At 41.8% G+C, this 24,407-nt stretch overlaps 1 protein-coding gene and 1 long non-coding RNA gene across 4 annotated transcripts in view; one reads left to right on the top strand and one right to left on the bottom strand.

Annotated features, from left to right (window-relative positions):
* snx21 (sorting nexin family member 21) overlaps positions 1 to 10,649 on the bottom strand; it is a 49,187-nt gene extending 38,538 nt beyond the window's left edge. The window contains exons 1-2 of one of the 3 annotated variants that reach the window (XM_072556927.1): positions 9,839 to 10,649; positions 8,974 to 9,236 (exon numbers count right to left, since the gene is read on the bottom strand). In XM_072556927.1, the coding sequence (XP_072413028.1) occupies positions 8,974 to 9,223 (250 nt within the window). In that variant the 5' untranslated portion in view covers positions 9,224 to 9,236; positions 9,839 to 10,649. The other 2 variants (XM_072556928.1, XM_072556929.1) reach the window with 2 other exon arrangements.
* Positions 10,649 to 24,047, top strand: LOC140463160 (uncharacterized). Its single transcript, XR_011954619.1, has 3 exons — positions 10,649 to 10,840; positions 17,535 to 17,668; positions 22,494 to 24,047. It is a non-coding gene; the product is annotated as an uncharacterized lncRNA (long non-coding RNA).
* The last annotated feature ends 360 nt before the right edge of the window (positions 24,048 to 24,407 follow it).

Raw genomic sequence — 24,407 nt, 5'->3', positions numbered from 1 at the left:
ATTCTGTGTTCAAGCCCCAACCTGCTCCTCCACAAATGGAACCTTGGTCAGCAACACAGTATAGTTTTAAAGGTGCCAGATATTGATGGAGGTGACATATTAGAGTCAGAGTTGTCCAGAAACATAGCTTTTGGTCCAACTTCTCAGTGCCAACCAGATATTCTAAATTAATTTAGCCCCAATTGCCAGCGATTGATCCAAATCCCTCTAAAGCTTTCCTATTCATTTACCCATTCAGATGCCTTTTAAATGTTGCAATTGTACCAGCCTCCACCACTTCCTCTGGCCACTCATTCCATACACATACTAACCTCTGTGTGAAAATATTGCCGCTTAGGGCCCTTTTATGCATTTCCCTTCTCGCCTTAAATCTATGCCCTCTAGTTTGGACTCCCCTACCCTGGGGAACAGATCTTGGCTATTCACCCTATCCATGCCCCTCATGATTTTACAAACCTTTATTAAAGGTTACTCCTCAGCCTCCAATGCTCCAGGGAAAATAGCCTTGTCTATGCAGCTTCTCCCTTTGGCTCAAACCCTCCAACCCTGGCAACATCCTTGTAAATCTTTTCTGAATCCTTTCAAGTTTAACAACATGTTTCTTACAGCAGGGAGACCAGAATTGAATGCAGTATTCCAAAAGGAGCCAAACCAATGTCCTATACAGCCACAACAGGACATCCCTACTCCTGTACTCAATGCACTGGCCAATAAAGGCAAGTGCATCAAATGCCTTCTTTACTACCCTGTCTACCTGTGACTCAACCTTCAAGAAACTATGAATCTGCACCCCAAGGTCCCCATTAAGTGTATAAGTCCTGCCCTGATTTGCCTTTCCAAAACACATCACCTCACATTTATTTAAATTATACTCCATCTGCCTCTCCTTGGCCCATCTGATCAAGATCCAATTATACTCTGAGATAACCTTCTTCACTATCCACTACACCAAAGTTAGTGCCATCTGCAAAGTTACTAACCATTTCTGCTATATTCACATCCTAATAATTTACATAATGACAAAACACAGTGGATCCAGCACCTACCCTTGTGGCACAATGCTGGTCACAGGCCTCCAGTTAGAAAACAGCCCTCCACCACCACAGTCTCCTACCTTCAAGCCAATTTTGTATCCAAATGGATAGCTCTCCCTCGAATCCACGTGATCTAACCTTGTAACCAGTCTACCATGCGGCACCTTGTTGAATGTCTTGCTGAAGTTCATTCAGATGTTACATCGAAGCCTATTCTGGTAGTTCTGGTGAATGTTAAAGGTCCCGTAAAGAACAATAATTCTCTAGTGTCCAAAAAAACTTTTCTTTCTTGATTAATACCAAAGATAGATTGGTTATTCATCTAATTTGCTATCTGTAGGAGCATGCCGCACAAAAACTAGTTATGTCAGAATATCTGCACATCTAAGAAAGCTATATGTAAATGATTTTTTTAATGAACTTAAACATTCAAAGTGGTCATTGTTATTGTGCATCAATTTTCAGATCCAATCGAGAAGCTACAAGACAGTATTTATAAAAGATGTTAATAACCCTTCTACATGACAGTCCGCATTCATACCACTGTGGCAAATTAATCCATGGCAACTTTACCATGTTCAAGATTAAAACTGAAAATGTGTTGCTGGAAAAGCGCAGCAGGTCAGGCAGCATCCAAGGAACAGGAGAATCGACGTTTTGGGCATAAGTCCATTCCTGAAGAAGGGCTTATGCCCGAAATGTCGATTCTCTTGTTCCTTGGATGCTGCTTGACCTGCTGTGCTTTTCCAGCAACACATTTTCAGCTCTGATCTCCAGCATCTGCAGTCCCCACTTTCTCCTCAAGATTAAAACTGGCTACATTCTGTGCAGGGCAGAGTAATCATCTGCTCATAAATCAGAAATTGACACATCTAATAAAAACATTTGGATAATCTATATTTTGCAATGTGTTTTTCTCTCCTTCCAAATCTTTCTCCTATGTGTGATCCTCAACCAGACAGGATGCAGGTGCTCTTCATCACTGATGTTTCAGGTCCTGTTATGTAGTGGGAGAAGACTGTTTGGAGCATCAGCCTCTTTACCCTCTGATTTTTTAAAATTTCCCATTGTCTATTCTATTCTCCAATCATGGGGATTCCATGAAATTGTTTGCGGAAAGGTTATAGAATATTCATCCCTCAACCAACACTATTAAGGTACATTTGATTTCATTGCTGTATGTGGGATCATGCTTACCTTTTCCTATATTACAGTACGGATCACACTCCAAAACTAATTCACTGGCTGTACCAACTCAAGAGCATGAGGGGTGCTGTTTAAATTCAAGCTCTTCCTTGTAGATTTGATGATGGAAATCCACACATTATTTATAATCTCACATAAACCTCAGATTATGCAGTGATATTTATCAGGGGAATATGTGACAGATTACTTTGTTTATCAATCTCTGGCAAAGATGTTACTGGCCTCAGACCTGCAGGATGAACATCAGTCACTGACATTAAGCAAGTTACAAATGCTGAAAGGAAAAAAAGTAACCGTGTGTTAAAAAGATGTAAACAATTGACAGTAAATGCTCTGGATTAAATTGTTTGTTGTCTGTATATACCCTGCACTAATTATTTTGGCAATTCCATACTCTGTAAATAAGGACTAAAGCCATTAAGCAATCTCCAGCAATATTTGCATTTGGTGATAAGAGGATAAAAAACTGACTCACTGAACATAATTGTGTTCATTTTAAAAAACAGGAAGTCAAAGTATAAAATCCTTTCCGTACTTTTGACCATGCACCTTTTAGTCAAGTGTAGAAAGAAGAATCCTGCTCTCGGATTTATATGTCAGTTAATAAGACCAAAATGTATCGATGCAGAAACAGGCCATCTAGCCCAGTGAGTCTTCCTTGCTATTCAACGAGATCATGGCCGATCTGGTGATCTTCAACTCCAGTTTCTACCTTTTCCATTCCTTCACTAAATAAAAATTTGTCTGTCGCAGTTTTGAATATATTTATCAATCCAGTCCTCTGTGGGAAAAGAAGTTCACAAATTCACGACAATCAGAAAATAACTTTGTCCTCATCACTGTCTTAACAGGTAAACTCCTTATTGTGAGATTATGCCATCTGGTCTCAGACTCTCCAACAAGGGGAAACAACTTACTCAATCTCTCCACAAAAGATAGTTCCTTCATACCAAGGATTAGCCTGGTGAACCTTCTCTGGACTGCCTCCAATGCCGCTATATCTTTCCTCAGGCAAGTATTACAGCTGTGGTATGATAGGTACTTCTATAGATTGAGAAATACTTCCTTATTTTTATATTCCATTGCCTTTGAGCTAAAGGTCAATATTTCAGTTGCCATCCCTATTATCCAATGAAATTGGATGCTGGCTTTTTCAGATTTATGAACCAGGTCTCCTAAATCTCTCAGTGCTGTAGCTGTAGCTTAATACAGTCCTTTGTCATTTAAATAATATTCAGCTTCTGAATTCCACCTGACAAAGTACACAGTTTCACATTTTCCCAGATTATATTCAATATGCTAGCTTTTGTCCACTTGCTTAATCTCTTTACACTCTATACCATTCTCACTACTTGGCTTCTCACCTTTTTTTGGGTCCTATTCAAAACTGGCAAAAGTATATTCACTTTCCTGTATATATGCTCAGATAAATGGGACTCTAGCACTGATCTGTGTGGCATTCTACTAATTACAGGTTGCAATCTGAAAATGCCTCCTTTACCCCAACTTTATTGTCTATTAGTTAGCCAATCATCTATCCATAATAGTATACTAACTCCAACTCTGTGGGCACTTAATCAAGCAGCTTAACATGTGACACTTTATCAAATGCCTTCTGAAAATCTATATATATATTACATCCACTGCTCCCGTTTTATCTATCCTGTTTGTTACTCCCTTAAAGAAGTGTAATAAATTTGTGAAGCTTTGTTGACAGTGTTTGATCATATTTTGCATTTCTAAATTCTCTGCTATTACATCCTTCACAACGAGCTACAGTTGATCAAGTTTGAACATCAGATACAGCACCATTTGCCTAAAGAATGGAAACTTAAAAGTTCAAAAGATTTTAGGATGTTTCAAGGAAAATATTTCATAATGTTAATGCTAAGCAGGCAGTCAGCTGGTATCTCATTATTTCACCAGCTTTTGGGGGACATCTTGACATGGCCCCATCAGCAAACATTATGATGAAAGGTTATTGATTTGAAATGTTTACTCTGCTTCTGCCTTCATGTGTTAACTGTACAACTGAATATTGTCAGTATGAGGTTACAACCAGCTGAATAACTTCATTTTGTCAGCTAACTCCACGCTAAAATAGCTGCTGCTGGTACCTCAAGTACATCAAATTTAATTTATTCTCTTGGAAATTTGTTCAACTTTTCATTGTTGGTTCAAAGAAAGATTTTCCTTAACGTTGCCACTTCCATAGCTAGGTATATACAGTATTATTTAGTTTGATTGAAGGAAACACTGAGTGTGAAGCAATCAGTCTCTTCACCTAGACTCAGTGCCAGCTACTTTTCAGAAGGTGGAAATGATGTGATTTCCAGGTATGATGCAAAGTTAAAAAATGGTCAAAAGGCTAAACTACTGTTTGAACAGAATCTCTTGTTTGCGTTTCTATATTTTGACAGATTACCTCAGATCTACCTTGTTTGACATGGGAACTCCATAAAAACCTCATGCCCTAGACAATGGGGGAGATGATGGCCTTGTGGTATTATTGCTAGACAATTAATCCAGAGACCCAGGTAATCTTCTGGGGGCCCAGGATCAAATCCCACCATAGCAGGTGGTGGAATTTGAATTCAATTAAAATCTAGAAATATGAATCAATTGTAGATTGTGACAGAAAAACCTATCTGGTTCATTAATGTCCTTTAGGGAAGGAAACTACCATCCTTACCTGGTCCACACATGACGACAGATCCACACCAATTTGGTGGACTCTTAACTGCCCTCTGGGTAATTAGGGATGGACAATAAATACGGGCCCAGCCAGTGACACCTACATCTTGTGAATAAATAAAACAGGTGTTTGACTTGGCAAGATGGCGGCGATTCTGGAGAACTGCTGTGGACAGCTCTGCCATACAGCCAAGGCATACTGGTGTTTTTTTGCCATTCCTGGCCAACTTATGTGGTGGAATTATTAGTTTAAAACCTTACAGAACACATATTTGTTAATATTTGGGAGTGGGAAGGATGCCAAAGGGAAAAGGGGTGAGCAAACAACAGCAGGGAGGACACTCCCCTGCAGCACCTACCACACCAGAGACTGCAACAGCAGCAGGCTCTCCTGAACCCCCCCGGGGACCTGACAGAAATTGGCTGGGCAATGGAGAGACTTACTTTGAAAGTTGGGGCTGCAATTGAGGAGATCCATGGGGAGATTCGCGCCCAGGTCCAATTATCGCATCCATGCTGCAGAAGGATGAGCAGGAGATCCAGGGTCTTGGGGAGAGGCTGGAGGAGGTAGAGGGTCGAACTAAGGCATAGGAAGCTGCAATGGAGTCCTCATCCAATCGGATCCAGATGCTGGAGTGAGAGGTGCGGGCCTTGCGAGACCATAATGACAACCTTGAAAATTGAGGTTGGAGGATAAATCTCCGAATTGTCAGGCTCCCTAAAGGTGAGGAAAGTGAGCAGCCAGTCAGCTTCTTTGAAAGCTGGCTGCTGAAGTTTTGGGGCCTTCACATCGAGTCCAGCAGGCTACAGATTGAAAGGGATTATCAGGTTACAGTGCACAGGTCAGGCCCAGTGCAGTGCCCCCACCCGGTCCTACTGCATTTCCACTCATATAAGGACTAGCAAAAAGTGATAGAAGCTTCTAGATTACTGGGAAATGATCCGCAGGCACTGCTGTACAAGGGGTCAAAAATCATGTTTTTCCAGGACTTCTCTGCAGCTGCAATTCAAAAGGGCAAGTCCTTTGATGGAGTTAAAAAGAAGCTGAGGAACCTGGGCTTCCAATACTCCATGAGATACCCCACAGTGCTTTCGTTTCAGCCACAAAGACTCAGTTTATACATTTGACTCAGCGATAGAGCTAAAAACTTTGTGGACACTTTAAAATAGATGGATGGGCCTGAAGAATACGGTTGTTTATTGTCTTTTCTATCTTTCCCTATGTTTTCCCTTCCTTTTTTTTAATTCCTTTCTTCCTCCCTAATAATTTCCTTTTTGGAAAGGGGGGAAAAGACCTTGCAATCAGTTGTTCCTTTTTTTTTTAATAACTTGATTTTCTGATTGGAAATTTTGTGGTTGTCTCTCCCCCTTTTTTTTGTTTGTTTTGTTTCTCTTTTAGTCACAAGTAGGGGTGACATGAAGCCAGGGATGGGTGGATTGCTCATCCTGACTTTGTCTTTTTTCTGTTGATTTAAGGATCATCTCCTTGGTTTTTTTTTCTGGCCTAAGGCTGGAGTACAAACACCCTTTCGGTTCGTGCCCTCTATTGCCTGCTGGGTGGCAGGACCTGGCAGGATATTAACCAGTTATGTGAGGTCTGAGAGCAAGAGTTAGGAGTGGAGATTTCTCCTGAAACATGCGAGAACATATGGGAAAATACTTGAAAGATCCCAATCTGTAATAGGACATGCGCTATGCAATTAAAAGTTCTGCACATGGCTCATCTGGCAAAGTTTAAAATCATCAGTGTGCTCCAAATGTAAAATAAGTGTAGGTATTCTTACCCATTGCTTCTAGACATGCCACAGGCTCCACGTTTATTGGAGCACTGTGGCAGGAGAGATAGGGAGGGTATTGAGGACTGAAGTCAAAGTAGACTCGATATCTCTCTCTTAGGTCTCCTGAATTTACCATCTTTAGACAGGCATGGGAAGAAACTACTAAATATTTTTGCATACTGTGCACGGAAGAATATTCTGATGAATTGGGTGTCTGAGAACCCGCCGGGCTTGCTGGGATGGCAGAAATTAATTATGGAGCACATTCCCTTGGACTTGTTTACAAACATGGTGCACCACACAACAGACCATTTTTATAAGACATGGCAGCCTTACTTGAGTTATTTGGATTATTGATTATTTGTTATTTGTCAGTGATCTTAACTAGGGCTTTTGTTTAACCAAGATGGTCAGATTTGTCAAGCTATGCACCCTGGGTGTTGGGGGGGAGGGGGGGGTGTCTCCTGAGTTAATACGGGTATATTAAGCTCCCATTCCTTTGTTTGGGAGCTTTGCACATAGCTGTTCTGTATTTTGTGGGGGGTTTTTGGTGTTGCTTTGCACAGTGTTAGGGCTTGTTTTGTACTATAAGGTAGATTAGTAGTTAATAGACAGTAGCTGTACTGTAATTTATGTTTTTTTTTCTTTTTATTATACTGATATTTGTTATTGATTGTATTTTTCAATAATTTTATATGTTTGTAAAGTTAAAAAAATTTACTAATAAATATATTTACAAAAAACAGGAAGTGTTGACAGCTGAAGGAGCTTGAACAGCAACTGGCATTTCTGTTGTGCATCCAATGTGTTACCCTTAGGAGAATTTTAACTATTAATCCTGCTGTTTAGAAGCCATGTCTGTCTCCACCATAATTGTAAATCAATATTTCAGCCTAGTTTACCTGGAAGGAAACTTTTGTTGTAGGTACACACTAGCAATGCAAATCTAACATAACTGAAATTAGACTTCTGCTTTTTCTTTTGAGAAATGTTAGCACAAAGGTGTTGTCATTGGACAAACCACCCACAGCCCCAGGCTAAAACACTTATCCACCCATAGCAGATGGTGGAAGTTAAACTCCATTAATAAATCTGGAATATAAAGCTAGTCTCTGTCATGGTAAGTGTGATAATGATCACTGATAAATTCCATTAGTGAATCAGATGGAACTAAGAAAGGAAATCCACCATCGTTACCCAGTCTGGCCCATACGTGATTGCAGACTCTTAGCAATGAGCAATGACCCTTAACTGCTGTCTGAAATGGTTTAACAAACCACTCAGTTCAGGATCAATTCAAGATGGACAGCAAATATTGGCCTTGCCAGAGATGACCACACAACATAAACAAAAACTAAAAAAAAGACAATATCACTGTAGATCATTATGCAACGAAAACAGTATACCACAATTTCAAATCAGTAACTTTAGGCGTTACAAATTATCCAATCATTGCTTAAATGGAATGTATATCGAATGGGATCTCTTGGTCAGTAGCAGAATTTGAATGGGTTTTAGTACCACGTGTTATGCGAATTGAAGAGCCATATTAGTAGACCTTCTCGTCAGTGAAGTTGGGGTATCTCTGAGCAGGAATAAACAACAATGTGCACCTTCAACCAGATTGCAGAAAAGCTAGAACAGCAATACCTTGATTTCAATGTCAAACTACATATGTGCAAATGCCAGAGTTTTGTGAATTGCTTCAGAGAATTGTAAGCACCAAGCCATTCATTATTCACTCTGCAAAATCAGAGCCAATAGTTCAACCTGCCACTTAGATCAACTGCATCTTCTGAAATAAAACAAAAAAACTGCAGATGCTAAAAATCTGAAACATGAACAGTGAAACTGCAGGAGAAGCTCATCAGGTCTGACAGCATCTGCGGAGAGAAAGCAGTTAACATCTCCAGTCCAGTGATCCTAAAGAGACTCGGAAAACTTTGTTTTCTTTCCACAAATGCTGCTAGACCTTGCTGAGTTTCTCCAGCAATGTCTGTTTCTGTTGCATCTTCTGAAGCTATATTTACTGCACTATTTCCAATTTTTCTACATATGAACCCTCTGAAACTACAAAATAGCTATTTTCAGAATTTCCACCATCAACTATTCCAGTAGTTTCGTTCACAGTAGCAAGTTTGAACACAAATTAAATATCGATGTAAACCATATATGTCATATTCTTCAGCAGTAAGAATAACAGTCACATCAAAATTAGAATGTTAAGAATTTATCCTGATATCTTTCAAAGCAATGTTTACCTGTGCATTCCGTCCCACCACTTTCAAAACTTTGTAAAAAGTCAGAGTCACTGTTCGCTGCGTCTGCTTGGGTACACTCCTCATCTGCCACATCGACATCTCCAAAACTCAATGTCCCACTCAGACGCGCTGACAACCCCTCTGTGTCATCATCGAGTTCTGATCTTTCTGGAAAATCTTCCACCGTTTCCTCAGTTGTATTGTGTTTTTTAACCTTCCTTCTAAACTTGTGTAGAATTTTCGAGGCCATGCCACATCATATGCTGAAAATTACATCAGAAACAAAGTAAAACACTGTGTCCAGGTCACTGCCCACACAGTGGGATGGTATGACATAAACCATGCATTAGTAATTCAAACATAAAACACAGGAAAAGACATTGGCTGTTGAGAAAGGTTATTGTGACATAAAACTCTGGGTGAATATCATATATTCCACTTCACAATTGAAATATAGCAGTTACAGACCAAAACACTTTGAAAAGACTAGAGTGATATACTGCACCCTTCTTGACAGGGTTGGATGTGGGGGGGGGGGGGGGGAGAAGAGAAATCAGTTATGTACAATAGACGCCGACAGAATCAGAGTAACATGGCGTACATGTGGGGCGAGAAATTACAATGATATCATTCAATCCTGGAGGGGTCCACAGTGACATGCTGCAGAAATCTCACGAGGTCCCAACAGGAGAACCTGCTTATCAACCAGGAAAGTGGTCCGCTCAGTGCCCAGATTTCACTGGGCTCGGTTTGAAGTCAGGGCAATGAGGTGGTAGTTCCAGTGAATAATTAATTTGCCGCCGGAGAGCTTTAATGCTGTGACTCACTGAACCACAAACCCAGTTTGGGAGGGGGCCGCAAGTACCTTATTTGAAAAGAACTACTTTAGAAGAAAGGAAGACCGTCTCTGGAATGAATTTTCCCGATGAAGAGTTGATGCTCGAAATGTCGACTCTCCTGCTCCTCGGACGCTGCCTGCCCGGCTGTACTTTTCCAGCAACACACTTTTTCTCTCTGAATATTCCCCAGCCCGATTTGTCATCCACGGGTGAACAAACAAAACGACACAAATCCCAAAAGTGGCAGCTTGGAACAGTAAACATAAACCAGCGACTGTCTCCAAACTCAAAAACACATAGCCATGAAGGCAGTAATGTACCTCGAACGTGGATATGTCAATCAATTATCAAGTAGCCTGGGCTTTTGCCTGGTTTTAGGTCTCGAGATAGAACTTGCTGCTGAACATGCTTCAGCCAGCGAGGCCCTTGAACAGCGAGGGGCTGCTGCAGCCTGGAAGTTGGGAACACACTCAAACTTTACAATGCTAACCCCGCGACACTGTTCGTTGATGGCGTCTCTCGGCTCGTGTTGTAATTGCACAATCCCACACAGTTCCTCCGGGATTCTCAAGATATCCAGAAACAAATTGGAGTAAGAATCAACAACGTGCAGGAACTTGCAAGAACGCAACTTTTAACTTTATTTGCCTGCACTGGCGCTGAGCTGAGCTTTCCCAGTGAGTGCTGAGGGCGGGCCCGTCCACTTCCCGGGAATGGGGCTGTTCCTGAACTCAGTCCCTCCCTGATCCTCCCCTGACCCGCACTGCCACCAACTGGCCCGTGGGAGGCAGGGCAGGGCAGGACAGGGAGAGAGGGGGGAAATCTCCAGGGAAGAAGACCCCAGCAGAGATCGTGAGGGAGAGAGAAAGGAAGCAAGAACAGGAGGCACACAAGAGAAAAAGCTGCGCGGGTGTAACATGGAGAATTTTAAAACCAATCCAGAGCGACAACTTGTATGAGAGTGAAGGCTGGGACCGAGCAAATTGGTGAACAACAATTAGCTCGGGTCCTGGACGTTTCCACACATTGTAAGTGCAATATAGGTAGGATTGGTTCTGACTCCCTCTTCTGCCTTTTCACATGACAAAACAGCACAGGCGATACACGGTCAAACCCAAACCTTTTAAGCGGACTAGTGAACTTTGCTTTGCCAATGGTGAAAATGATTTATGCAGAGAAGTACGCGGTGTCGCTCCAGGCTTCAAGCACGACACGTTCACTAGACCTTTCTTTGGGGGCTCGTTTTTGAGAGGGAGGGCGGGCGGGGGCAGTGGCATGGATCTGAAAGTTCCAGGCCAATCAAGGTCCCTCAACTGGTTCTGTTTTTCAAACCACATTTTTCAGACGCAATGTGGCTTACTCTCGTGAATATAACAATTCGAATAACGCAAGCAGACAGTAAAGCCAGGACCAAATTAAACGCTTCAGCCCAGATTCTGCACGGGCAACCAGTCAGTAAGCTTGTCACTATGCAATGGTGCTCACCTTCCACCCTACAAACCTTCGCATAAACCAAATCATCCGCCAACATTTCCGCCACCTCCAAAAAGATCCCACCACCAGGGATATATTTCCCTCCCCACCCCTTTCCGCCTTCTGCAAAGACCGTTCCCTCTGTGACTACCTGGTCAGGTCCACACCCCCCTACGACCCACCCTCCCATTCTGGCACTTTCCCCTGCCACCGCAGGAACTATAAAACCTGCGCCCACACCTCCTCCCTCACTTCTATCCAAGGCCCTAAAGGAGCCTTCCACATCCATCAAAGTTTTACCTGCACATCCACTAATATCATTTACTGTATCCGTTGCTCCCGATGTGGTCTCCTCTACATTGGGGAGACTGGGCGTCTCCTAGCAGAGCGCTTTAGGGAACATCTCAGGGACACCGGCACCAATCAACCAAACCGCCCCGTGGCCCAACATTTCAACTCCCCCTCCCACTCTGCCGAGGACATGGAGGTCCAGGGCCTCCTTCACCGCCGCTCCCTCACCACCAGACGCCTGGAGGAAGAACGCCTCATCTTCCGCCTCGGACCACTTCAACCCCAGGGCATCAATGTGAACTTCAACAGCTTCCTCATTTCCCCTTCCCCCACCTCATCCTAGTTTCAAACTTCCAGCTCAGCACTGTCTCCTTGACTTGTCCGACCTGCCTATCTCCTTTTCCACCTATCCACTCCACCCTCTCCTCCTTGACCTATCACCTTCATCTCCTCCCCCACTCACCCATTGTACTCTATGCTACTCTCTCCCCACCCCCACCCTCCTCTAGCTTACCTCTCCACACTTCAGGCTCACTGCCTTTATTCCTGATGAAGGGCTTTTGCCCGAAACGTCGATTTCACTGCTCGTTGGATGCTACCTGAACTGCTGTGCTCTTCCAGCACCACTAATCCAGTAAATGCCATATCATGGTGAACTTTGCTAACTGCAGCTCGGTAAGAACATTTTTGATTCTATGTGCTATCCAGCCCAAGGCGAGGTGTTTTGAAACAAAATAAGCCTTGGTCTCTCCTGAGGTTAAAAAAAACTGTGTCCAATTTTGACTTTGTGAACTAGGCTAGAATTGATTGCCCGCCCCTAGTTGCCCTTGAGAAAGGTGGTGGTGAGCTGCCTTCTTGAACCACTGTGATATATAATTCTTGTCAGATGTGGGAGTTTAAAGAGAGTTTAAGGGTTACTGTGGATTATATCTGCCATAAATGCTGCTGGATGCGAATCTTCTCAGATTGAATGGATCGGTTGGAGATACAGAAGCGATGAGGAATTTGCAACAGCAACAACATGTGGTAGATGTCAGTTATTGGAAGGGGGGAAAGTCTCAGATACAGTCACATAGATGGGTTAACTCCAGGAAGGGTAAGAGAGGTAGGCACCCAGTGCAGGAGTCTTTTGTGAATGTAGAGGGTGATGGATTCTCAGGGGAACGTAGCACGAACAGCCAAGTTTCTGGTATTGAGACTGGCTCTAATGCAATGAGGGGTAGATCAAGTTCCAAGAGATCAATGGTGTTAGGGGATTCTCTAGTCTGAGGTACAGATAGACGTTTCTGTGGCCAGCAGTGAAAAAGCAGAATGGTGTGTTGTTTCCCTGGTGCCAGGATCAAGGATGTCTCAGAGAAGGTGCAGAATGTTCTCGTGGGGGAGAGGGGCCAGCATGAGGTCATTGTCTACATTGGAACCAATGATATAGGAAGGGAATAAGATTGAGATTCTGAAGGGAGATTACAGAGAGTTAGGCAAAAGTTTAAAAAGGAAGTTCGCAAGGGTAGTAATATCTGGATTACTCCCAGTGCTATGAGCTAGTGAGGGTAGGAATAGGAGGATAGAGCAGATGAATGCATGGCTGAGGAGCTGGTGTGTGGGAGAAGGATTCACATTTTCGGATCATTGGAATCTTTTTTGGGGTAGAAGTGACCTGTACAAGAAGGACGGATTGCACCTGAATTGGAAGGGGAATAATATACTGGCAGGGAAATTTGCTAGAGCTGCTCGGGAGGATTTAAACTAGTAAGGTGGGGCGGTGGGACCCAGGGAGATAGTGAGGAAAGAGATCAATCTGAAACAGGTACAGTTGAGAACAGAAGTGAGTCAAACAGTCAGGGCAGGCAGGGGCAAGGTAGGACGAATAAATTAAACTGCATTTATTTCAATGCAAGGGGCCTAACAGGGAAAGCAGATGAACTCAGGGCATGGTTAGGAACATGGGACTGGGATATCATAGCAATTACAGAAACATGGCTCAGGGGTGGGCAGGACTGGCAGTTTAATGTTCCAGGATACAAATGCTACAGGAAAGATAGAAAGGGAGGCAAGAGAGGAGGGGGAGTGGCTTTTTTGATCAGGGATAGCATTACAGCTGTGCTGAGGGAGGATATTCCTGGAAATACATCCAGGGAAGTTATTTGGGTGCAACTGAGAAATAAGAAAGGATGATCACCTTATTGGGATTGTATTATAGACCCCCTAATAGTCAGAGGGAAATTGAGAAACAAACTTGTAAGGAGATCTCAGCTGTCTGTAAGAATAATAGGGTGGTTATGGTAGGGGATTTTAACTTTCCAAACATAGACTGGGACTGCCATAGTGTTAAAGGTTTAAATGGAGAGGAATTTGTTAAGTGCATACAAGACAATTTTCTGATTCAGTATGTGGATGTACCAATGAGAGAAGGTGCAAAACCTGACCTACTCTTGGGAAATAAGGCAGGGCAGGTGACTGAGGTGTCAGTGGGGGAGCACTTTGGGGCCAGTGACCATAATTTTATTAGTTTAAAAATAGTGATAGAAGAGGATAGGCCAGATCTAAAAGTTGAAGTTCTAAATTGGAGAAAGGCCAATTTTGATGGTATTAGGCAAGAACTTTCGAAAGCTGATTGGAGGCAGATGTTCGCAGGTAAAGGGACGGCTGGAAAATGGGAAGTCTTCAGAAATGAGATAACAAGAATCCAGAGAAAGTATATTCCTGTCAGGGTGAAAGGAAAGGCTGGTATGTATAGGGAATGCTGGATGACTAAAGAAATTGAGGGTTTGGTTAAGAATAAGAAGGAAGCATATGTAAGTTATGGACAGGATAGATCGAGTGAATCCTTAGAAGAGTATAAATAAAGTAGGAGTATACTTAAGAGGGAAATCAGGAGGGCAAAAGGGGGACATGAGATAGCTTTGTCAAATAGAATTAAGGGCTTTTACAAATATATTAAGGACAAAAGTGTAACTAAGGAGAGAATAGGACCCCTCAAAGATCAGCAAGGAGCCGCAGAAAATGGGGGAGATAATAAACGAGTATTTGCATCAGTATTTTCTGTAGAAAAGGATAAGGAAGATATAGACTGTAGGGAAATAGATGATGACATCTTGCAAAATGTCCAGATTACAGAGGAGGAAGTGCTGGATGTCTTGAAATGGGTAAAGGTGGATAAATCCCCAGGACCTGATCAGGTGTACCTGAGAACTCTGTGGGAAGCTAGAGAAGTGATTGCTGGGCCTCTTGCTGAGATATTTGTATCATTGATAGTCACAGGTGAGATGCCGGAAGACTGGAGGTTGGCAAACGTGGTGCCACTGTTTAAGAAGGGCAGTAAGGACAGGCCAGGGGACTGTAGACCGGTGAGCCTGACCTCAGTGGTGGGCAAGTTGTTGGACGGAATCCTGAGGGACAGGATGTACTTGTATTTGGAAAGGGAAGGACTAATTAGGGATAGTCAACATGGCTTTGTGTGTGGGGAAATCATATCTGACAAACTTGCTTGAGTTTTTTGAAGAAGTAACAAAGAAGATTGATGAGGGCAGGGCATGGTCTATATGGACTTTAGTAAGGCATTCTCCCAATGGGAGACTGATTAGCAAGGTTAGATCTCATGGAATACAGGGAGAACTAGCCATTTGGATACAGAACTGGCTCAAAGGTAGAAGACAAAGGGTGGTGGTGGAGGGTTGTTTTTCAGACTGGAGGCCTGTGACCAGTGGAGTGCCACAAGGATCGGTGCTGGGTCCTCTACTTTTTGTCATTTACATAAATGATTTGGATGTGAGCATAAGAGATACAGTTAGTAATTTTGCAGATGACACCAAAATTGGAGGTGTAGTGGACAGCGAAGAGGGATACCTCAGATTACAAAAGGATCTTGACCAGTGGGCCAATGGGCTGAGAACTGGCAGACAGAGTTTAATTTAGATAAATGTGAGGTGCTGCATTTTGGGAAAGCAAATCTTAGCAGGACTTATACTCTTAATGGTAAGGTCCTAGGGAGTGTTGCTGAACAAAGAGACCTTGGAGTGCAGGTTCATAGCTCCATGAAAGTGGAGTCGCAGTTAGATAGGATAGTGAAGAAGGCATTTGGTATTCTTTCCTTTATTGGTCAGAGTATTGAGTACAGGAGTTGGGAGATCATGTTGCGGCTGTACAAGACATTGGTTAGGCCACTGTTGGAATATTGCATGCAATTCTGGTCTCCTTCCTATTGGAAAAATATTGTGAAACTTGAAAGCGTTCAGAATAGATTTACAAGGATGTTGCTAGGGTTGGAGAATTTGAGCTATAGGGAGAGGCTGAACAGGCTGGGGCTGTTTTCCCTGGAGCGTCAGAGTCTGAGGGGTGATCTTATAGGGGTTTACAAAATTATGAGGGGTATGGATGGGGTAAATAGGCAAAGTGTTTTCCCTGGGATCGGGGAGTCCAGAACTAAAGGGCATAGGTTTAGGATGAGAGGGAAAAGATATAAAAGAGACCTAAGGGGAACTTTTTCACGCAGAGGGTGGTATGTGTATGGAATGAGCTGCCAGAGGAAGTGGTGAGGTTGGTACAATTGCAACATTTAAGAGGCATTTGGATGGGTATATGAATAGGAAGGGTTTGGAGGGATTTGGGCCGGGTGCTGGCAGGTGGAACTGGATTGGGTTGGGATATCTGGTCGGCATGGACGGGTTGGACCGAAGGGTCTGTTTCCATGCTGTACATCTCTATGACTCTGTGACTCTCTGAAACTGTGGTCCATGTGCTGTAGATACCTTAGGATGGAGGGAAGGTCTTAAATGAATCAGCTGAAGATGGTTGGGCTGAAGTCATTACCCCGTGGAACACCTACAGAGATGTCCTTGAGCTGAGCTTACTGACCTTTAGCAACCATGACCATTTTCATATGACCCAGGTATGATTCCAACCACCAAAGAGTTTTCTCTGGATTCTCATTCATTCCAGATTTACTGGGATTGCTTCATGTCACAGTTGGTAGAATGCAGCCTTGATGCCAAAGGCTGTCACTCTCACCTCACCCCTGGAGTTCAGCTCTTTTGCTTGAGTTTGAACCAATGATGTAATGAGATCAGGAGCTGAGAGGCCCTGGTAGAACCCAAAACTGCGCGTCACTGAGCAAGTTATTGCTGAGCAGGTGCTGCTTGGTAACATTGTTGATGACACCTTCCATCACTTTATTGATGATTGCAAATAAACTGATGGGTCAATAGTTGTCCTTGTTGGATTTTTGTGTACAGGGCATCCTTGGGCAATTTTCCACACTGTCATGTAGATACTAGTGTTATTGTGGCTCCTGGAACGATAAGTTCTGGTGCACAAGTCTTTAGTGCTATTGCCAAAATGTTGTTAGGGCCTTTAGCCTTTGCAGGATACAGTGTCTCCAACTGTTAGTGTGGAGTGAATCTGATTGGCTGAAGAATGGCACATGTAATACTGAGGACTATTGCAGGAGGCCAAAATGGATTATCCAGTCTGCATTTCTGGCTGAACAATGCTGCAAAAACTTCAGCCTTATCTTTTGCACTGATATGTTGGGCTCCACAATCATTAGAGATATGTGTGGAGCCTCATCTTCCAGTGAGTTGTTTAAAGGTCCACCACCACTCCTGACTGTAATTAGCAGGACTGCAGAGCTTACATCCCACCCACTGGTGTAGAATCACTTAGTTCTGACTATCACTTGCTGCCTATGCTGTTGACATGCAAATAATCCTGTTTGGTAGCTTCACCAGGTGAACACCTCATTTTCAGGTATACCTGGTATTGCTCCTGTCATGCCCTCTCACACTCTCTATTGAGTAAGAGTTGATCCCCATGGCTTGATGGTAATGGTTGAGTGGGGCATATGGCAGGCCAAGAGGTTACAGATTGTGCTGGAGTTAAATTCTACTGCTGTTGGTGGCCCACAGCATCTCTTGGATGCCCAACTTTGAGTTGCTAAATCTGTTTGATGTTTGTCCCATTTAGCACGGTGATAAAGTCACACAACACAATGGCAGTTATTCTCAATTAGAAGACAGAACTTCACCTCAACAAGAAATGAGTGGTGGTCGCTCTTACCGATACTGTCATGGACAGATATGTCTGCAGCTGATAGATTGGTAAGGATGAGGTCAAGTATGTTTTCCCCTCTTGTTGGTTCCCTCACCTCCTGCTGCCAACCCAGCCTAGCAGTTACATCCGTTAGTAGCTGACCAGGTCAATCTGTAGGGCTGCTGCCCAGCTATTCTCGATGGTGGATGTTGAAATCCCCATCCAGAGCACATTTTGTGCCCTTGTTACTCTTAGCACTTCCTCCAAGCATTGTTCAATATTCAGGAGTACTGATTTCATCAGCTGAGGGAGATCGAAATGTGGTAAACAGGAGATTTCCTTGCCCATGTTTAACCTGAAGCAATAAGGCTTCAAGTGGTCTGGGGGTCAATGTTGAGGGCTCCCTGGGCAACTGCTTCCCACTGTACACCACTGTGTTGCCATCTCAACTAGGTCTGTAGGACAGGGCATGTCCAGGGATAATGATGATGGTGTCTGGGACACTATCACTAAGGTAAGATTCTATGAGTATGTCTATGTCAGGCTGTTGCTCGCCTTGTCTGAAACTCATCTCCCAATGTAGGTACAAACCCCCAGATGTTAGGAAAGAGGACTGTGCAAGGTTGACAGGGATGTTTCTGGCTTTAGCTCAAGGATCATTTGGTACTTAGGTCGATGTGAAGTGATATGTCTGGTTTCATTTATTTGTTGAGACTTTATAGCAATTAATATAACTAAATGGCTTGCTATTTCATTGGGCAGTTGAAAGTCAATCACATTGGGGGTTGGGTGTGGACCTGGATTAACATATGGACAAGTCCAGATAAGGATAACAGATTTCCTCCCTGAAAGGACATTCGTGAATCAGTTAGGTTTTTCTTGACAATTGACAATGATTCTTAATTCCAAATTTTGCCATCGTGGGTTTCCAGAGTATTGGTTGAGTTTCTGGATGAATAGCCTAGCAATGATATCATTAGGCCATCATCTCCCCATAGTTGTATAAGACTAGACTTAAAGGTCACAATGTGATTCCCTTCTGCTGAGTATAATGAAACTCTGGTACAAATTATGGCCATGTACAATGGACCTATTGCATACCTTAAAGCAAGAGCTGGAACTTTTTCTGTGGTCAGTAGTGCAGAAGATCTGCAGTGTTATAACCTCAAGAGAGACCATTAGCTTTTAAAAAGCAATTGGATCTCTCAGTTATTAACTGAAAGAATTACTCCACTAGGTTTTGCATGTTAACAAGAGGTTCTGGACAAGAATTAAAAGTAGCAAGTTCTTAACACTGTAGTTCATAAACCTATGTGATTTAAGGCCAAAATTATCAATAGATCATTCCATGTTCTATTTATATTTCAACTCCAAGTATCTCCCTGTATCTGTCAGGAACTGAGACTAAACCAAGGTGTGCCACAGCTCTTGGGAATTCACTTTGATTCTGCTCAGTGTTCTTGCGAATCTGTAGTGTTTGGGATTTCTTGGTGTCTCTCCACATTCACAAAACACCTGATGATTGTGAGCTCAAGCTTGGGTTTCACTGCATTGTTCCTTCGTGGTCTACCATAGATACAGGCAGAAGAACCAAATCAGGGAATGTTTACTGTTTGAAAGGAACATATAAAACATAACCACAGAAGGTGTACAAAGAGGCCATTCAACCCATATGTCGGAATAATCATGAATATTGGAAGAACAATAGTGGGAAATCAGAGAGCAAGATCAATGGTCAGTAGTTGGGATAGGTATTGGGAAGCACCTTGTCAGAAGACCATCAAGGAAAGGGGGCTGGAACACCAATGGCAAAGAATATATTCTGTAAATAAAGAATTGCACAGAACATGAATGAGTAAAACTCCTGAAAAAAATAATTATCAAAGCTGTGTACCTTTTCATTTGGGCCTGAAATGTTGATCTTAAGAAAAAGCAGATATCTAAAGACTAGAAATTTGCCAAACATGTTTCTGTAAGATCATAAGATTTTGAAGTATTTGTTCGCCATTTAGCCCATCTAGTCTGTTCTGTCATTCAATGAGATCATGACTGATTTGATAATTCTTTGCTTCACTTTCTTATCTTTTCCCCATTACCCTTGATTCCATTACTGATTAAAAATCTGTCTATCTTGGCCATTAAGTATACTCAAGGCTCAGCCTCAAAAGACCTCTGCCAAATATAACTCCACAGGCTCACTGGAGAAGGTTGGAGGGACTAGTTGGGGCAGCATGGTTGCTCAATATTGCTGGATCCAGATTCAACTCCAGTCTTGGGCAACTGTCTGTCTGAAGTTTTCATTTTTGTCCCTTGCCTGCATGCCTTTCCTCTAGGTGCTCCGGTTTCCTCCCACAGTCCAAGCGTATGCTGATGATGTGGATTGACCATGGTAAACGTGGGATTGAGGGGATCGAGTAGGGGTATGGATGGGATGCTTTTTGGAGGGCCGGTGCAGACTTAATGGGCTACTTCAACAAACAATTGAAAGGGAAAATAAAAGACCACAAGGTATGGAGAAATAAACAGAGGACCTGCCATTACACAGATCTCTATTACACTGCTACAGTACACAGTGTATCACAGAGACAGAAAACAGAATGGATATACCAAAGATCCATTTCCTGTTGTCATTGCTAATATGCTATTTTTAAAAGTGCAGAAAAATTCTCGGGGGTGCACTTAAAAACTAAATACCACCCTACTGTTCACCTATATATGTGTATAAATAAATTCTGTATGTTAGCAATCACTTGTTAACAAATGTCCGCCTTGGAAATTCTGCTTAACTGGTCATGGGTTCTGTGGGCCTTTGTGTGGCTGATGAGCCGGGTCCTAGAGACACATCTCCAACTATACATTTGGCAGATGTTTCCGAAAGTTGGAAGCAATAACTTATTCATTTAGCAGCTTTCACAACTTCAGGATATCCCAAAGTACTTTGCAGTCAATTAATTGCTTTTGAAGAGTAGACATTGTTAGAAATCCTGCAACCTGTTTACATGCTGTAAAGTCTTACTTACAAAATGAAAATAAACCAATTGAGCATCTCCATACAATGTTTAATTAGGTGTTTAGATTACATTACAGTGTGGAAACAGGTCCTTTGGCCCAACAAGTCCACACCGACCCGCCGAAGTACAACCCACTCATTCCCCTACATTTACCCCTTACCTAACATTACGGTGTTGATGTGCAAATAGTGAGCAGGACACCAATTTTCCTCTGCTTTTCAAATCATGTTGTGAGATCATTTACCTGAGAGGTCACTGAAATCAAGCAGAATTGTGAATACTGGAAACAAACAAAAAACATAAATTGCTGGAAAAGCACAACAGGTCTGATGGCATCTGTTGAGTGAAAATGGAGCTGACGTTTCGAATCCAGTGACCCTCCTCAGAACCTTGTGGAGGAAGGGTCACAGGATCGAAATCGTAACTCTGTTTTTCTCTCTATGGGTGCTGCCAGACTTGCTGTGTTTCTTCAGCTATTTCTGCTTTTGTTTGTTTTAGGTCAAATATTGCCTTGCCTTATTATCTCATCTGAAAGACGGCATCTCTAACAGTGCTGCATTCATTCAATACTGGTTATCCAAAAATCTCTAGGATGAGGTTTGAATGAAAAGCTCTCTAATCTGGTGGCAAGAGTGTTAATATTGAGCCAAGTTTATCATTTGTGGCATACTATTTGATAGTTTGTTGAGATATTTTGATATTGCTGACAGAATTTGTTCCATTTCTTCTTCCTCCTCTTGGAACAATTGAAGGTGGGTTATGTTTCTCATTCCCAGTGCCCATTGTTTGTGACACAACAGATTTCAACAGATAGCCCATTTCAACCAAAATCAGCACAGCTGATGCAAAAGATGGCATATTTTTAGCACAAATTGCTTACTGCACAAGTGGTGTTTTTGCAGCCTTTATGCACTGATTTAGAACATGGACCTAACAGGCAACTTTTTCATGCAAGGGGTGGTGGAGGCTGGATGGGTACACGAATCGTAAGGGTTTAGAGGGATATGGAACTAGATTTATTTAGGATATCTGGTTAGCATGGACGAGTTGGACCAAAGAGCCTGTTTCCGTGCTGTACATCTCAATGACTCTGTCAGCTTGCTTGAAAAGTTGGTCATGTCCTCTGACCTTCAATGAAGGTTTTAAAAATGTAACTGTTCAGGCAGTAAGGATAGGTTTGCTTTAAAATATTTTATGTTTGTTTCTTCATGTGTTACCGTACAGAACTGAGTTGCTTTAGTGACTATATGTATACAAAGATACTTTAATGAATAAAGTATATTTTTGAAATGTATGAATATTGAAATTTCAGTTAGATCGAGTAAAAAGTTATTACAACAAAAGGGATCCTTTATGAATTAACCATATTGCAACCAACTGAGAGTGCAGAGGAATAACTATGGGGCCAGTTCATTCCCATTGCCCCTAACAGGGGCCTTAATAGTTTGGGGTATCTTTTCTATTGCTGTAATAAATTTCCTGGGGTTGGGCCATAACAATATTTTGTTAAAGTAAAGCCAAAAGTGCCATTGATCCCCACTAAATCTGAGAGACTGACCTAGATTTTTTTCTTGGTTGTGCTCATGTGGCTGGAGGTAACATTGTTATGAATTTGCTGTCATTGCCAATGATACAAATAAATATTAGTACATAAAATAGATGAAAATTCGAATGTTTTTTGCTGCCATCCAGCGGTAGTTCTTATTTGCTGGCGAACAATTACTTTGCTACACTTACTCAGTGTTATCAAACGCATCAGTCATCAGTCACATTTGGTGAATTGAGGGTCTCGATGTGGCTGATTGTATATTTATCAGCATGTTACAAATGAACACCGTACACACTCTTGTTGACCATTTGTTTTCAATATTTATATCCGCAGGCCATAAATGAACTTTAACCCTTGTGTCCATTTGGAGCATGAAAATATGGAAAACCGATTGTAGGATTGGTTTTAGATCATTATGCGTGCATTATTTCGTTGATTACTGAGTAGTGCTAAATGTTGGTTAAATGAATAAATACATGAGAAGTACATTTTTCTGGTTGTGTAATGATCTGTAAGGCATTTTGTATTGATATTAGAAACACCACAAAAAAAGATTTCCATTGCATCTTTCATGACCTCAGCACATCCCACATAATTTCACTTCCAATGAAATAATTTTAAGGTGCATTCAGTGCTATAATGTAGGAAAATTTGTAACCAATCTGCACAAAGCATGCTTCTACAGACAGCAACATGAAAATGGACAGATAATCTCTCTGTTTTATTTATTGAGGTAAAATATTAGTCATGGAACCAGGGGAACTGCTCTATTCTACTTCAGAATCATAGCATAAGACCTTCTCATTCTTTTGAGCAGTGTGACCATGAGGTTTGTGGTTGTGGTGAGAAATTTGGGATTTAGTACCGTGTAATGATTTGTTGGTCAAATATTTAATTTTTATTACAGTACTCTTTTACTGGGCTGTTAATCAGTGAATTTGTTTAATTGTTTTGTTGATTTGCTGAAGAGTATAAAAAAAGCTGCTAAGGTACTGAGGGATTAAAATTAAAATAAAGATGGGGAGGGTGGATGGTGTCTCAATCTGAAAGGCAGCAGCTCCTTAATGATCCATTAAAGTGTCAGGTTAGATTTTCTGCTCAGTGAATTGGTGACCTGTATTATCAATGAATTGCAGCTGACAAGAACTCTTCATGCAGACAGTACATGGTTCTATGTATACACAGCAGGGTTGAATATAAATAGTAAAATTTAGGCAGCATGTATGAATCATCATTATGGGGAAAGATTTTACTTTACTCAGCAGGAATGAATTGATCCTGCTTCTGTCAAAAGAAATTGTGAAACATTTGTCTGTAGGCAGATCCAAATTGTTTGCACAACATATCTCAAAATAAAAACAAATACAGTGGATCTGAAAGGAACATAGGGAATGCTTGAGAAATTCAGCATGGCCTTGCAACATTGTGGAGAGAGATCTCATTGTTGAAAGAAAGGGCTAGTTGTGGATAAAATGAGCCAAGTTGTTAAAAGTCTTTCTGATCTCTGGTCTCGTTGTCTTTGCTGAACATATTTCATAACCTTCCAATGATAACTGCATGAGAGTAATTTATTCATTCTCTCACTCAAGTCAGCTTTTCTTTGAAGATTTTCTTGGTTCCTCCGCACATTAAATGTGCTCTGTTAAACAATTGCCCAATTTTATTGCTTGGTAATAGAGGCATTTGTTATCACACCATTCAAGCTGACAATATCCTTCATAGTGTGCATGGTTGAGGTCTTCCTAGAATATTTTCTCCATTGCAATCATGAATTGATGAAAACTTCTGCTTTTATTGTAAGACTTGTTATAAAAGCCTTGACAGAGTTTTGCCTCATGCTAGTTTTTAATAATGTGCTAATTTCATTATTCTTGTGAAACATCCTTACTATTCCAGAAAAGCTAATGTTATAATTGTGGAATATTATGTCTTAACAATTTTTGTTCAAAAATGTGGAAAGGAGAACTTTTTAAAGTTCTACTTATTCTTACTTTAGTTTGTATTTTCATACATTTGTGAAGTTTCCGAATGAAATAAATGTCAATTAACAGTGTAGGGTAATGAGGTGCTTTTAACTTCTTAGTTTCCACACCACACATTGTTAGATGTTTGAAAGTCAGATACAAATTATCCTTCAGTCGAGTCAAAAGCAAAGTGGGGGACATCATGAACACATGCCAAATGCTATCACTCTGCAGCATAGTGTATGCAAAATCCAGTGTTTGCTTTATTGATAGTGAGCTAACA

The sequence above is a fragment of the Chiloscyllium punctatum genome, chromosome 37 (genome assembly GCF_047496795.1).
Source record: "Chiloscyllium punctatum isolate Juve2018m chromosome 37, sChiPun1.3, whole genome shotgun sequence".
NCBI lineage: Eukaryota > Metazoa > Chordata > Chondrichthyes > Orectolobiformes > Hemiscylliidae > Chiloscyllium > Chiloscyllium punctatum.
This window is presented reverse-complemented; position numbering and strand designations above follow the sequence as displayed.